General features: G+C 59.1%; 7 protein-coding genes across 7 annotated transcripts; 4 read left to right on the forward strand and 3 right to left on the reverse strand.

The window, feature by feature from the left end:
- The first annotated feature begins 33 nt into the window (after nt 1-33).
- Nucleotides 34-958, forward strand: GGTG_04414 (hypothetical protein). Its single transcript, XM_009222210.1, has 3 exons — nt 34-312; nt 432-494; nt 585-958. The coding sequence occupies exons 1-3, from the start codon at nt 217-219 to the stop codon at nt 759-761; spliced, it is 336 nt and encodes a 111-aa protein (XP_009220474.1). The 5' UTR covers nt 34-216; the 3' UTR covers nt 762-958.
- On the reverse strand, nt 858-3,459 carry GGTG_04415 (GTP-binding protein rho4). Its single transcript, XM_009222211.1, has 3 exons — nt 2,714-3,459; nt 2,452-2,655; nt 858-2,385 (listed from the first exon to the last, which is right to left on the reverse strand). The coding sequence occupies exons 1-3, from the start codon at nt 3,029-3,031 to the stop codon at nt 2,005-2,007; spliced, it is 903 nt and encodes a 300-aa protein (XP_009220475.1). The 5' UTR covers nt 3,032-3,459; the 3' UTR covers nt 858-2,004.
- A 235-nt stretch (nt 3,460-3,694) lies between these two features.
- On the forward strand, nt 3,695-4,932 carry GGTG_04416 (hypothetical protein). The gene is made up of 3 exons (XM_009222212.1): nt 3,695-4,102; nt 4,446-4,585; nt 4,642-4,932. Exons 1-3 carry the CDS (start codon nt 3,921-3,923, stop codon nt 4,650-4,652), a joined length of 333 nt encoding a protein of 110 aa, XP_009220476.1. The 5' UTR covers nt 3,695-3,920; the 3' UTR covers nt 4,653-4,932.
- Nucleotides 3,748-7,503, reverse strand: GGTG_04417 (lariat debranching enzyme). Its single transcript, XM_009222213.1, has 2 exons — nt 7,085-7,503; nt 3,748-7,014 (listed from the first exon to the last, which is right to left on the reverse strand). The coding sequence occupies exons 1-2, from the start codon at nt 7,226-7,228 to the stop codon at nt 5,206-5,208; spliced, it is 1,953 nt and encodes a 650-aa protein (XP_009220477.1). The 5' UTR covers nt 7,229-7,503; the 3' UTR covers nt 3,748-5,205.
- Nucleotides 7,504-7,928: 425 nt separating this feature from the next.
- On the forward strand, nt 7,929-9,050 carry GGTG_04418 (hypothetical protein; the record flags this gene model as incomplete). Its single annotated transcript, XM_009222214.1, has 1 exon — nt 7,929-9,050. The coding sequence occupies one exon, from the start codon at nt 7,929-7,931 to the stop codon at nt 9,048-9,050; it is 1,122 nt and encodes a 373-aa protein (XP_009220478.1).
- A 795-nt stretch (nt 9,051-9,845) lies between these two features.
- On the reverse strand, nt 9,846-10,957 carry GGTG_04419 (hypothetical protein; the record flags this gene model as incomplete). Its single annotated transcript, XM_009222215.1, has 2 exons — nt 9,961-10,957; nt 9,846-9,867 (listed from the first exon to the last, which is right to left on the reverse strand). Exons 1-2 carry the CDS (start codon nt 10,290-10,292, stop codon nt 9,846-9,848), a joined length of 354 nt encoding a protein of 117 aa, XP_009220479.1. The 5' UTR covers nt 10,293-10,957.
- Nucleotides 10,477-12,128, forward strand: GGTG_04420 (hypothetical protein; the record flags this gene model as incomplete). The annotated part of the gene is made up of 4 exons (XM_009222216.1): nt 10,477-10,506; nt 10,584-11,007; nt 11,096-11,541; nt 11,595-12,128. The coding sequence occupies 4 exons, from the start codon at nt 10,477-10,479 to the stop codon at nt 12,126-12,128; spliced, it is 1,434 nt and encodes a 477-aa protein (XP_009220480.1).
- Between the last annotated feature and the right edge of the window lie 361 nt (nt 12,129-12,489).

Here is a 12,489-nt window from a genome sequence, read left to right on the forward strand (position 1 = left end):
GTATGTACAGGCATGGCCAGTGACGTCGATAGCCTGTGGGGTCACAAATGCCGTAACAAACCACCACACGACAAAACTCGCGACGGCAAGCGCGCCTGCACAACCTCGAACTGGCCCCGCGACAGTGAGCCGGAAAAAAAAAAGGATAAACAAAGGGAGCCACTGACTGAAAGCGAGAACTCAGTGCCAAAATAAAATAAAATAAAAAGGAGAAAAATGTCGCTGAACCGCCCACTGTCGGCGGCGGGCGGCGCGAGCGAAAAGTCGGCCTTTGAGCTGCAGCGCGAGGCGCTCATTGGGGAGATTGCCATGGTCCGTTTTCCTTTTTGTCGCCCCGTCTACCGAACCGACCTGAGAGAGAGAAAGAGAGAGAGGCGGGCATCAAGACACGGCGGGCGTGGACTGATAGAACGGGGGGAACGTGTGTCTAGAGCTTCGAGCACGTACTTGCCAACATCAACAAGCTGAACCGGTCGCTCGAGGCCGTCATCACGGTATGCCCTCCCTCAAGTGATTATCTTGACGGGCGCGTCTCGGCCCATTTCCTCGCATTGCGCTGACCAAAATCCCTACCGCCAAACAAGGTCGGCAACGAGTTCTCGTCGGTCGAGGCGCTCTGGTCGCAGTTCGAAAACGTCATGGCCAAGGACGAGCCGGACGAGGGCGAGGGCGAGGCGGGGAGCGGCGGTGGCGGTGACGACAACGACGACGACAGCAACAGCGGCGGTCGGTCAAAGGGCGGTGATGATGCCAAGAGGTGAACCATAGTATCCCACACCGACTCTGACGGGTAAATCAAATGATACCCAGACAACATGATATGCACGGTAGCAATTGCAAGTAGGAGTTTGGAAAAGGTACATTTTTTCAAAAAATGATATGACTTTGTTTATGTGTCCTACCCTCCCATTCCCTGATGAGCTGGGAAATCCATTCTACAAAAGAAAGATATCTGGCGGAAAGAAACAAGAGTGATTGCAATGATACAAAAAGGGGACATACAGTCGCAGGACAAAATGGCCTTTTTCAAAACAAAACGGGTAAGACGAAAAAAAAAACACACGGGGTGGGCTGGGAGGGGAGAGGGAGAGGGAGAATACAGGAGTCGCCGAACCCATCGCAGCCAGAATGATAACTGTCAAGCATGAAAAGAAACGAGAATGGAGGATGGAGGTGGCTCGTGACGATACTTGGCCTCCCACATCCTCTGCGACGACCGTTTGCGCCTTGCAATGATTCCGTTTCGATGCAGTGCCAGACACAATACGCCGCACCTCGGCCAAAAAAAACAAAAAAACATGATCCTCCTCTTGGTCTTCGTTTTTGTTTTTCGAACCGCCTCGCAACGGTTTCCCAATATCATCAAGATCTCGTCTCGTCTGACCATGGACAAAGTCGCCGCCTGTCCAAGATGGCGCATCGCATCTCCAAGGGGAAGAAAAAAAAAAGGGCAACAGGAACAAAACATTCAATGAATCGTCGGTCGCGCTCGCGGTAACAACGTAGTTCGAGAGTAAGGGCGCAGGGGAGTGGTATGCCACGATTCCACCCGTACCTAAATCTCCAAGATATCCCTTTCCTGCGGGCAAACGAAGCGAAGAAAAAAAGAAACGAGAAGCAAACAGGGGCAAACAGAGACAAATAGAAAACAAAAGTCGTCCCGAATCGTGCAGTAGGTCGTTCATTAGGTTGTCTTCTCCCTCATACTCGTCCGCCCCTCCCCCTCACCTCCTGGTGCACGGCTCATGCTGGGCGGTGCACCCTCATCCAACTCGTCCTTCGCGGAACCGTCTCCATGTTTCTTCAGTTGCTTGGGGGGGTGGGTGTAGAGTGTTGTGTGGCGCATGCAGAGGGGGATCGGGTAGAAGAAAAAGATATAGCAAAAGAAAACAAGCACGGAGAGCTAGCGGAGGCGCGAAAAGCACCCCCCGTCACCACTTGGCGTTGGGAGGATTATCAAGGTTGGCAGCAGGCAGAAAGCACCGGTGTTTCACTTCAAGCCCCTCACAAGAAGTTGCACTTTCGCTTCTTCCTCTTGGGCACACCAAACCCAGGCAAATTGCTGCCACCCGACGAGTAGGTGACACCACTGCCGCCGCCGCCGCCGGATGCGGCCTGGGCCTCGAGAACCTTGCGGTCGCTGGAGACGACTGTTTCGATGGCGAGCTCAAAGATCTCGTCCACTCCGCGCATCTCCTTGCTGCTGCATTCCATGTACTGGGCGTTCATCTTGCGTGCCACGACCTGCCCCTGCTCGGCGGTCACGGGCGTGAGGCCCTGGGCCTTGAGCATGTCGATGCAGGTTTTGCGGAAGCGCAGATCCGATTTGAGCCCAACCAGGACGAGCGGTGTGTAGGGGCAGAAGTGTAGGACCTCGGGGTACCACTGAATTGTTGCTTGTCAGACCAGTTTTACACCAAAACATGAGCCAAGGAGCGGATGGCAACGAACCTTGTCCATAACATTCTCTAGTGAGTTGGGGCAGTCGATGGCGAAGCAGACAAAAATCAAATCGGTCTCGGGGTAGGAGAGCGGTCTCAGGCGATCGTACTCCTCTTGGCCGGCCGTATCCCACAGGGCAAGCTCAACTGTCTTACCGCTGGGGTTGTGTGTCGGGTAGGTGATGTAGTTCTCGAAAACAGTAGGGACGTATTTCTGCGAGCGCTGTCAGTTGTTGTCCAGCAAAGGAGAAACAGGACCTATTTCGACATACCTCTGGAAAGTACCCTTGGCTGTAGCTGATCAACAGGCATGTCTTTCCGCAGCCGCCGTCGCCGACGACGACAATCTTCTTGGAGTAGGCAGGAGCCTCGGTCATGTGGGTCGCCGACGACTCTCTACCGGTCGACGAGCTCATCATGGTGCTGACAGTGCCATCGCTCGACCGGGTCCCGCGGTTCTCTCGTCGCTCAATGGTGGACCTGCGCTGCATCGACGGCTCGTACTTTTCCTGCGACGACTGGCGGTGGTTGTCGCTGCTGTGGTTGTTGTTGTTGTAGTAGGAGTTGCGGTATTGATATGAGGAGGCCATGGCCCGCGGCGATCGTTTGCGGTGGCGTGTTTGTTTGATTCCTTCTTCTTCCAAACTTCTAAACAAGAGCAGGAAGCGGCTAGGGTGTGTGTGATGGAAGGATGGCGGCTTGGTCGAGACAAAGGCGATCGCCGTCCAGACGAGACAAGCAAATAGCAACCGGCGCTTTCTGGAGTTTGGCAGAAACGACAACGGCGGTGTACAGATGAATGTGCTGCAGGCCTCAAGCCGGGTCGAAGATGAACAGTAAGATGGTGCGGCGGAATGAAGCTGTTTGGTTTAGAGTGATAGATGGTTCTCGGGTCAGGAGAGTAGAAGAAAGAAGTCGAGGCACGGCGAGATTTGATGCGGAGCGACGAGGCGCAAAAGGGAAGTGCTGCAGCCCAATTCCAGGTTCTGGGCCTTGTCGACAGCGTTTTGTCAATAGTCGGCACGGCAACCACGAACCACGGGCGGATGATGCAAAGGGTGGGGCTCCCAATCAACACACTCCAGTCGTTTCGTTAAGTGGCTGAGCGCGCCCAGGCGAGGCACACCCCTGCCCCGCGGTCGCCCAGTCACGAAAAGGCGCGCTGCATTCTGCGGCCCCGCCCGCACTTTGGGCGCTGGTCAGAGGCGGCACGTGCTCGCCTCTCCCTTGCTTACAGGGACTGGGTTCCTGCAAAAGCTTTTCCACCAAGATCCTCCAATTTCCTGCTTTATTTTTTTCTCGACCTCTTTCTTCGACGGGAACGGAACACAAAGAAAAGCCCAAGTGGAAGGACGATCTTTACCTCACAAAGCACCCTCAACCCCTCCCTCTCTTTCCCCTTCCAGCCCGCGCTTGTCGTCGCCTCTGCCGCGCCGCAACCAACGTCTCTCGACATTCGCCGCCATACAAGCGTACACGATGGATGTCGAAGGCAGCACCAAACCCCCCTCAAAGTACATCACGCTGGTATCGAGCGATGGCTTCGAGTTTGTCGTCCTCAGGGAGGCTGCCATGGCCAGCCCTACCATCAAGACCATGGTCAACCCTCAAAGCAAGTATCTGGAGGCCGAGTCTGGCCGGTGCACTCTCGAAGAGCTGAGGTGGGTTTGTTTTCCTGCCCGAGCCAGCCAGTCGCGAGCGGCCTAGTCTCCTGGGGTCGCCCCGCCCAGGTCGGTCGCTATGACCTGCCCGCTCGCAGCCCTACATCCTCGCCGGGCAACCGAAATCCCGGGCAACCGAAATCCCTGGATGATGAAAGCTGTTTTGCTACTGCCTGACGAGGAACGCATGCTTCGGCATGACGGGCCTCTATGGAGTTGTGACTACACTTGATCTGACTCCCCTTGTCCTTCCATACGCCCACACTTGCCCTTTCTCTCCTTTCGTCCCTCCCCGTGGCCGACCGGCTACCATGTTTGATGTCGACTAACATGTCGACTCCAGCGGGGTGGTTCTTGGCAAGGTGGTCGACTATTTTCACTACTGGTACCGGTTCAAGAACGCCCAAGATGTCCCAGACATGGAGATTCCCACAGAGCTCTGCCTCGAGATCTTGATGGCGGCTGACTACCTCGGGATGCATAGTGTGTTACCCCTGAGCCCCTCTCTCCCTGTCCTTATGATGCTGACAGCCGATCAGAGGATTTGTGAAAACAGGCCAGTGGTATCCCCAGGCATTTCATGATTTGATGACCGGAGTTTGGGATATTGGCTTCCGTTCATGGGCTAGCCAATTCAGCTGCCCAGCAGGAGTTCCGGGATTTGGCAATAATGTTCCTGATATAGACAGCCAGGGTAGGCTGCAAACACACAGCAAGCCGATACCCCCAGTTGGGGTATCTCGGCCTGTTCTCCTCACCCTAGCCAGTGTGCATTTCCCTGATGCCTCGTGACAGCACTCCACCATCTTAGCATATGCGTTCAACTAGACCTTGTGTCTGTGAGTTGTTCGCCTAATATAGATGGAAGATTACTTACATCCCCCACACTCTGCTGGACCGTTCACCTTCGCGGTGGTCTAGCTTTTTAGGAGGGGATACATGCCGTCGTAGGATCTAGACCTTTATGGGGTGGCACATACAGCCGGATTCGACCACCCGTGTTTGAATACAATTGTTTGCGCGTTGCTTTCGTGAAAGCCCCGCTGTGAGATTGGCGCCGTATTGGAAACCGTACAGTCAAAGCTTGGAACGTAACGAGCGTCCTAATTGCGCCCTCGACCTCGTCCGCCCCTGCCTCTACCTCCACCTCTGCCTCGCCCTCCCCTCCCGCCGCCGCCTCTCCCCCCTCGCCCCCAACCGCCACCACCACCACCCGGACCCCCGGATGGCCCGCCGGGCGGGGCGTTGGCCTTCATCTCCGCCCTCTCCTCCTCGGTCGCGTCCCACAGGTCCTCGATGCCGACCAGGTCGCAAAACGCCGTCGTCTGCGGGTTCGTGTACTCGTCCGGCTGCCCGCCCACGGCCTCGGGGCGACCGGGGACGTGCGGCGGCGCCGTGTGCGCAAAGTTGTCGGGCACCCTGAGCCTCCCCTTGGCCACGACGTGCTCCTCGACCCAGGCGCGCTCGGCGTCGACCAGCGGCGCGTAGTGCGCCTCGCCCATGTCCGGGGGCGCGCGCGTCACCGACGGGTCGCCCATGCCGACGGCGAGGTCCTTGGACGTGACGCGCGTGATGGCGAGCCACTCCGGGTCGTACTCGAGCTCGTACCGGCGGGGGTAGGCCTTTGTGGTGGGGGTGGTGGGGGTGGTAGCGGCGGGACGGGTACGGGTGGGGGAGGCGGCGCGGGAAGAGCGGAGGGGAGGGTGCGCGGCCGCCTGGGCCGGGTCGAGCGGGTGGATCTCGCACAGCTGCAGGAAGGGGCGGCCCGGGAGGCATTTGTCCAGCGCGAGGAAGCGGACCGTCTGGTTGGTGATGCCCGGCGGCACTGGCTGGCCGGGCGTGGTTCGCCGGCCTCCCGTCGCGCGTACGGGTGTTTCGGCGGTCGGGGGCGGTTGGCGGAAGGATGCGGGGAGGAGGGCGCGGAGGTCGTCGGATATCTCCCAGGCGTGCTTGTTGTCTGGTGATTGCTGCTGCTCCGGGTTGGTGCCCTCCTCATCCTGGTTGGTTGTCCGAGTCTCCTCTGGCTTGGACTCGGCGGGCTTGGCGGCTTGCGTCTCGGCGCCTCCCTGGTCGTTGTCGACGTCGTCCATGTCCAAGTCGATTTCGTCCGGGTTGTCGGCTGGTAGGCTGCCTTCGGCTCCAGCCGCCGCCCCAACACCGGCAACGGCAGACTCCTCCTCAGCAGCCCCTGGCGCCGCCCCGCGGCCCTCGTCGTCGGCGTACTGCCTGACGGCTGAGAACTTGCAGTGCATGTGGGCCGAGAACCAGTAGGCGGGCCTGAGGCGGTCCATGACGTAGGTCGCGGCCGGGTTCCCCAGTGTGCCGTCAAGGGACTCCTGCTTGAAGTAGGGCTTGTTCCGGAACAGCGTCTTCTCGTCCCCGAGGCGCTCGATGGCGCGGGGCCAGTCGTGGCTGATGCCGACGTCGACCTGGGAGCGCAGCAGGAGCAGGCGGCGCACGTCCACCTCGCGCATGTGGTAGAAGCTCTTGACGTCGCGGTAGCTGAACGGCAGGCGCTCCCCGTGCGGGCGGTTGTAGTCGGCCGGGTTGAAGATGCCCGACACGGACGCGATGCGGAGCGGGCCCAGGCGCATGACCGACGCGGCGCCCAGGTAGTAGATGTTTGGGGCGACCCAGCCGCCGTGGAAGAGCTCGCGCAGGTGCGCGGCCGCCTCGTGGTTGCCGCCCGTGAAGACGGTCAGGTAGGGGGCGGCGCGCGAGCCGGCGTAGTACTCGTGGAAGTCGCCCAGGGCGCGGTACTTGACGGGCACCGACATGACGTTGAGGTCGGCGGGGTTGCGCACCGCCTGGAAGTCGCCGCAGATGATGACCAGGTCGACGGCGCCACCCCAGCCGCGCTCCTTGCTGGCGCGCTCGACCGAGGAGTAGATGGCGTTGAGCGTGCCATGGCCCTGGGGTTGGTTGGTTGGTTAGCCGTCTGTTCCCAGCGTGAGAAGGAAAAGAAGGGGGGAAAAAACTTACGCAGCCTTCAATGGCAACCCGCACCCCGCCCTTTGCCGTGAGGGTTTCGGTTGTCATTTTGGGCTTTTTGCCGCGACTATATGATCGCGAAAACCCCTTGGTGGCGGCTCGAACGAACCAGAGGTACTTTTGGTGATGCAGCATCAAGTTCTCGTGCTGACCTTCATCTTCCTGTGAGACGCCCTTGATCGCGGGCTAATGGCTCGATTTGGCAGGCGCACTTGGGATCCCATCTCCAGGGTGGTGACATGAGTCAATGTGGGGCGTGCTTCATTGGGCAGATGGATCTACAGGGCTGTTGCGGTGTTGGGCGAGCCTGTAAGGCCGCCTTGACACTGGGCCCAGTGGATTGAGGTGATAGACGTAGATTGAACTGGTTCCTCGGAGTGAATATTTTACGCATCTGAGGCATCCATTGATGGCCAGCCCGAAGCCTCAGGCTTGAGTGATTCATTCCCTGTATTTCGGGGCGTCCGAATATCCACGTCCAATCACTCACTAAAAGCTGCGCCTGGCCAACGCACCCTGAAATTCCCGCCCCAGATCGGAACGCAGCTCAGCTCGCGATAATTTTTAGGGAGTTTCATGCGTCCAGCCATTGAAAGCCGCCATGGGCATGTGCACGAGACCAAGCCGGGCTTACACTCAGACAGTCATTTATGACTCTGTAGATTATTATCTCTGGGCTAAGGATAGCTGGTATGAGGAGAGTGAGTACATTAAAGGGCTGCCCACCTACCCCTTTTCCACTCCATCAACCATCTTCATCGTTAATCTCAAGAAGATCTCAAGAAGCCAAAACTCTACCCTTGACAACATCCCACGCACTTGACATCACTTGACCATGTTCAACTTTCACCTGTCATACAAATGGCTACGCTGGACGCGCCCAACCTCCCCTCCTCCTCCTCTCCCGGACGGCGTGGAGCGCTTCTTCACCAAGACCTCCTCGGGAGACCTCGAGATCCTGTACGCCGCTCCCATTGCCGATGGCAGTAAGCCGCCGTCGCGGTCCCCGCCCATACTCTTCGTCCATGGCGGCATGGGCAGTGCCTGGGTCTGGCTCGAGTACATGCAATACCTCTCGGCGCGCGGCGTCCCCTGCTACGCCGTCTCGCTCCGCGGCCACGGCGAGTCCTGGCACCCCAGCTACCTGCGCATGGTGTACGGCACCACCCGCCGGGACCTCGCCGACGACATCGTGTCGGCCATGCGCGCCCTCGTCTACCGCGACGCCTCGGTCGACGGCGCCGAGACCGAGGTCGTCCTGGTCGGCCACTCCAGCGGCGGCGGGCTGTCGCAGTACGTCCTCCAGGCCCCCTGGTTCGGCGAGCGCGGCCTGCCCCGCGTGCGCGGCCTTGCCCTGCTCGGCGCCGTGCCCGGGTTCGGCAGCCTGGGCGTCTACGTCAACTGGTGGCGCGCGGACCCGCTCTTCACCGTCCGGATGCTGTTCCACGGCTGGCACCCCAACTCGCCGCTATCGCACCCGGCCCTTACGAAGCGCATCTTCTTCAGCGACGGCGGGGTGGACGACGACTACGTGGCCAGGTTCCAGGCGCGCACGAGCGCCTACGAGAGCTTCCTGTGGCCCATCAGCATGATGCGGCCGTTTGTCGACCCGGAGCGTCTGCTCCGCCGCCTCTTTGGCCGGGCGGGCGCGGATGACGGCAGCAGCCAGAGGATCTTGGTCATGAGCGGTGAGGGGGACAGGCTGATGACCCCGCCCGTGATGCGTCACCTCGCGGCTACCTACCGCGCCGCGTTCCTTGGCGAGGCCAGGGCGAAGAAGATTGAGGCTGGCCATGACGCGGCCGCGGTGGTGCCGCTGGCCGGGGAGGGGGGCCGCGACAACGCTGGCCAGGCGGTGAGGTTCTGCATGGTCCCGGGGGCGGGCCACCACCTCCAGAATGACGTCCAGTGGGAGGTCGGCGCGAGGAAACTGCTTGGATTTTACAGGCAGCTGTGAGGGGCGATGCCGCCCCCGGCTGCCCGGCACTGTTTCGCCATGGTGGAATGTGATGGAATCACGGCTACTTGCATTACCCCTCAGTCTATTGTGTGACAGTGCGTTGATACCCAACCTGCGACTTCTCAACTCCAATCCCACTCGCCTTTGGTGATAAAGCTTCATCATCCATCGCTACGTCTCTCTCCTTGCTGCTACATCTCAAACCAACAAACTCATCCGCCCTTTGGAGCATCTCTGCTCTTGAGGCCAGAGGGCGGGGGGCCCCTGGACAGGCCACACACACAAACAAGCACAACAACACCCCTACCAGCGCCGGCAACCCCAATTTCCTATCCCCATATATATATATCAAACCATACACACACTCTTACACTCTGTGTATCCATCCACCACAGCCCCGGGGTGACCGTGAGCATGCTGACGACCAGGAGGCTGATCTCACTGATAGTGATGATCGAAGGGTCGCCCTACAAGCTCTGCGATCCACTGCCATGTCAAACGGACAATGGAAAAATGGTATCGGTGCCTGCCGGATGTCATTTCAGAAGAGGATGGTATAGGGCGGATAGACCTATGGGTGTCCTGCGCAGCGTGTGAGTTGGCCTTCCACCCCATACCGGTACCCAAAAGGTACGTCTCGGCGTTGAGGACAGCGCAGCCCCGGGACTTGGTCATGTTGACAAACTTGTGTCTTTGCGAATCTCAGCTGGAACTGAGTGCCTCGACCTCAAACGGCAGCTGGATATGATGATTGAGGGCGGCGATGAACGAGGTCTGCGAAGTCTGTGAGGACTACGAGGACGAGTTCGCGAGACTGGATGATATGTCGGAGGAAGATTGGGTAAGGATGGACAGAACATCCCGAGCGCTCGCATCATCGCTACGCTGCTCCGACTCCCAAACTGACCCACCGCGCATGGAGGAGAATAGTGAATCCTTCCTCTTGACCTGGAACCGCAACGTGGTCTCCTCGTCTGGTCTAACTCCAGCCTTGAGCGTGAACTCTTTTAGATCCTGGTCGAGTGTACACAAGGGGACTTGGAGGCCTTTGCCTTCTCTTGGGCCTCCAGACGGAGTGGCCCGATCGAGATCTGGTTCCGCAAACACCGAGTCAGCGACGTTCTCCTCTGCTACGACGAAATCAACGGGAAGTGAGCTCAAGGGCATCGCAAACAACTCCCAGCTGGTCCATGTGCCATTCCTAATCGGCTGGTTGAGCCTGGTGAGCTTTTCCGCCATTGTCCCGACCTCGCCGACACCTTGGTTATTAACCGTGACCTACCAGCGTCGGAGCGGAAGACAAGAGGGATTTTCAACGGGATCGTGTTTGCCGACCGCGACAACCTCATGGACCCCCCTGCGGCAACGGGAGATGCGTCGTGACGCCCGCTGAGCCCGTGGTCTCCTGAGAAAAAGTCTCGCCATGGGGGGGCGCCAGGGCCTCCACGACCTGGTGTCATCCGTCGGCCCTAGCAAGCTCCCCGCCTTCCATAAGATCATCATCACCCACGATCAGAGCGGGCATCATAGCTCCCGTCTCTCCTCGCCAACGTGCTCATCGGCCACGGCGGGAGTATCCGGACGCTCCGGCTCGAGAATTGCAAGACCACGGTTAAGGTTATGCGAGAACTGTCCAGGCAAGACGTGCCGAGGGTCGAGGAGCGCGGGGCAACTGCTATGCGGTGCTGCTGCGCGCAATGTCCCTTATTCAATTCCTTGCCAGAGGCGCAGCGGACCTGGAGTGAAGTTTGCGCTCGACGCCTGGAGACCCTCGAGAATCACTTGATCGAATCCCCTGCATCCATTGTTAGTCTCGACAACAGCCACCGTAGCCACCGGGTTGGCTTCTGGTTGGTGCCTCACACCGAGCGATACGCAATTACCGCTTCGACAACTCACCAAAGCCGGGCGGCGCAAACATCGGAAGCCCTAGCCAGCGACCGGAAGAGAGACGGTCTGCTGGACCAGGGTCAAGCCGTGCATCAACTATGGTCGATCTTAACAACCACATCAACAGTAACGACTACAACAACGTGTGCAAGTTCTGGCGTTTCCATTCCTCGCCATCGAGTTCAAATGCACTGGTCCCTCTGGGAGCAATCTCTGGGTGGCAGAAAATCAATGCCTCGGGGCATCTGCATCCTGTGTCAACATTGCTGAACGTCTCAGTCGCCAGTTGGCCAGCATCGACCACGAGAAACACTTGGGTGCATCAGCCAGCGAGACCTCTCCGTGGCTCTCGAGATTGACGATCCACCCCACCACGTACACGTTCTGGCCCGAAAAGCAGGCGTTGCCCAAGCCTTTTTGGACATTCCTGCAGGTCACGTACGTACAGGACGTGTATTTCGGCGGCCCACACGTCGCTGGGAAACGATTGCCCGCAGAACACGCGGACATAGTTTCCCGAGGCTGGGCTTGGTTCGAGAAGGACTTTATGGACTTGCAAATCTGCGACAGGTGGGATGCGCCGTGGGAGCCCATCAGCGTGCTGGGCTTTGGAAGGCAATCCTCTGGGCATGCTTTGGATACGAAGCGCAGCAAGAGCTGCGCTCCGGTTTGCGCCACGCAATCTATGGCATCTCGCATGGGCAGCTCTCGGATGGCTGTTCGATCAGCTATATGCACGGGGCGTCTGATAAGGGTACATGGGACTGTATATCAGGTCCAGCCAGAGGCCTGTTGAGCCTGGCGGGGGCTCCCGCAGCACCAGGAGGAGGAGGAGCACCCTGGTGGTCTCACCAGCCTCCTGCAACCGACAAGCTGATATCACGGCTCATTGCTTGTGGAGTCGTCCGCGGCTCCGGCTCACCATCCACAAAGAGCAATGCCTGGAACAAGGGAGACCGGCACTTCGCCGCGCATCCGCCGGCACACAGAAGCGCGGCTCTACAAGCTGTGGGTTGTGGAATGAGCAAGCAAGGTGGTGGTGCTAAGCGCCGGGAGGATGATTGGGCGCGGATTCCGTCCTCGGGGAAACCCCCAAGGTGGGCTACAGTTGGGCCGCCTCTGAGCGGCCGGCCGGCCACAAAGGCGGCGGCGGTAACAGCCCAGACAACCGCCGTCCGGCGGTAACAGCCCGGGCAATCGCCGTCCGGGGGTGGCTCATCGGCCAAGGGGCCAAGCTCAACGTCAACCGGCACCTCATTTACCGAGGAGGACTGGAATGCCCTCACGCTGGCAGGCGATCGCAGCGGTGATTTTGACCGGCACGCCAGGAAGCCGTCGCTGCCACAAAGACCTTTTCGCCAGCGGTGACTTTCGGGATTTGTGCATGTTGGCAGCTTTGGTGGAGTTGGTATAGATCCAAGAATGGAGCCGTAACCATAACAGCCAGCCGCTGGGTCTCTTGAGCCGAGCCAGTTCAACTCCCACAACAGTACGAACACAGTTAGTTAGGCTTTCCCGGAGATATCATTCCAGCACACCGCACAGC

Source organism: Gaeumannomyces tritici (assembly GCF_000145635.1).
Source record: "Gaeumannomyces tritici R3-111a-1 unplaced genomic scaffold supercont2.2, whole genome shotgun sequence".
NCBI lineage: Eukaryota > Fungi > Ascomycota > Sordariomycetes > Magnaporthales > Magnaporthaceae > Gaeumannomyces > Gaeumannomyces tritici.

What these genes read in the sequence shown, in the direction of transcription:
- GGTG_04414 (XM_009222210.1), top strand. Translation starts at nt 217, where the DNA reads ATGTCGCTGAACCGCCCACTGTCGGCGGCGGGCGGCGCGAGCGAAAAG. An exon ending in TCATTGGGGAGATTGCCATG is followed by an intron (nt 313 to 431) that starts GTCCGTTTTCCT and finishes ACGTGTGTCTAG; the next exon opens with AGCTTCGAGCACGTACTTGC. An exon ending in CGCTCGAGGCCGTCATCACG is followed by an intron (nt 495 to 584) that starts GTATGCCCTCCC and finishes CCGCCAAACAAG; the next exon opens with GTCGGCAACGAGTTCTCGTC.
- GGTG_04415 (XM_009222211.1), bottom strand. Translation starts at nt 3,031, where the DNA reads ATGGCCTCCTCATATCAATACCGCAACTCCTACTACAACAACAACAAC. An exon ending in GCCAAGGGTACTTTCCAGAG is followed by an intron (nt 2,656 to 2,713) that starts GTATGTCGAAAT and finishes CAGCGCTCGCAG; the next exon opens with AAATACGTCCCTACTGTTTT. An exon ending in TAGAGAATGTTATGGACAAG is followed by an intron (nt 2,386 to 2,451) that starts GTTCGTTGCCAT and finishes GCAACAATTCAG; the next exon opens with TGGTACCCCGAGGTCCTACA.
- GGTG_04416 (XM_009222212.1), top strand. Translation starts at nt 3,921, where the DNA reads ATGGATGTCGAAGGCAGCACCAAACCCCCCTCAAAGTACATCACGCTG. An exon ending in TGCACTCTCGAAGAGCTGAG is followed by an intron (nt 4,103 to 4,445) that starts GTGGGTTTGTTT and finishes TGTCGACTCCAG; the next exon opens with CGGGGTGGTTCTTGGCAAGG.
- GGTG_04417 (XM_009222213.1), bottom strand. Translation starts at nt 7,228, where the DNA reads ATGCTGCATCACCAAAAGTACCTCTGGTTCGTTCGAGCCGCCACCAAG. An exon ending in GGGTTGCCATTGAAGGCTGC is followed by an intron (nt 7,015 to 7,084) that starts GTAAGTTTTTTC and finishes AACCAACCCCAG; the next exon opens with GGCCATGGCACGCTCAACGC.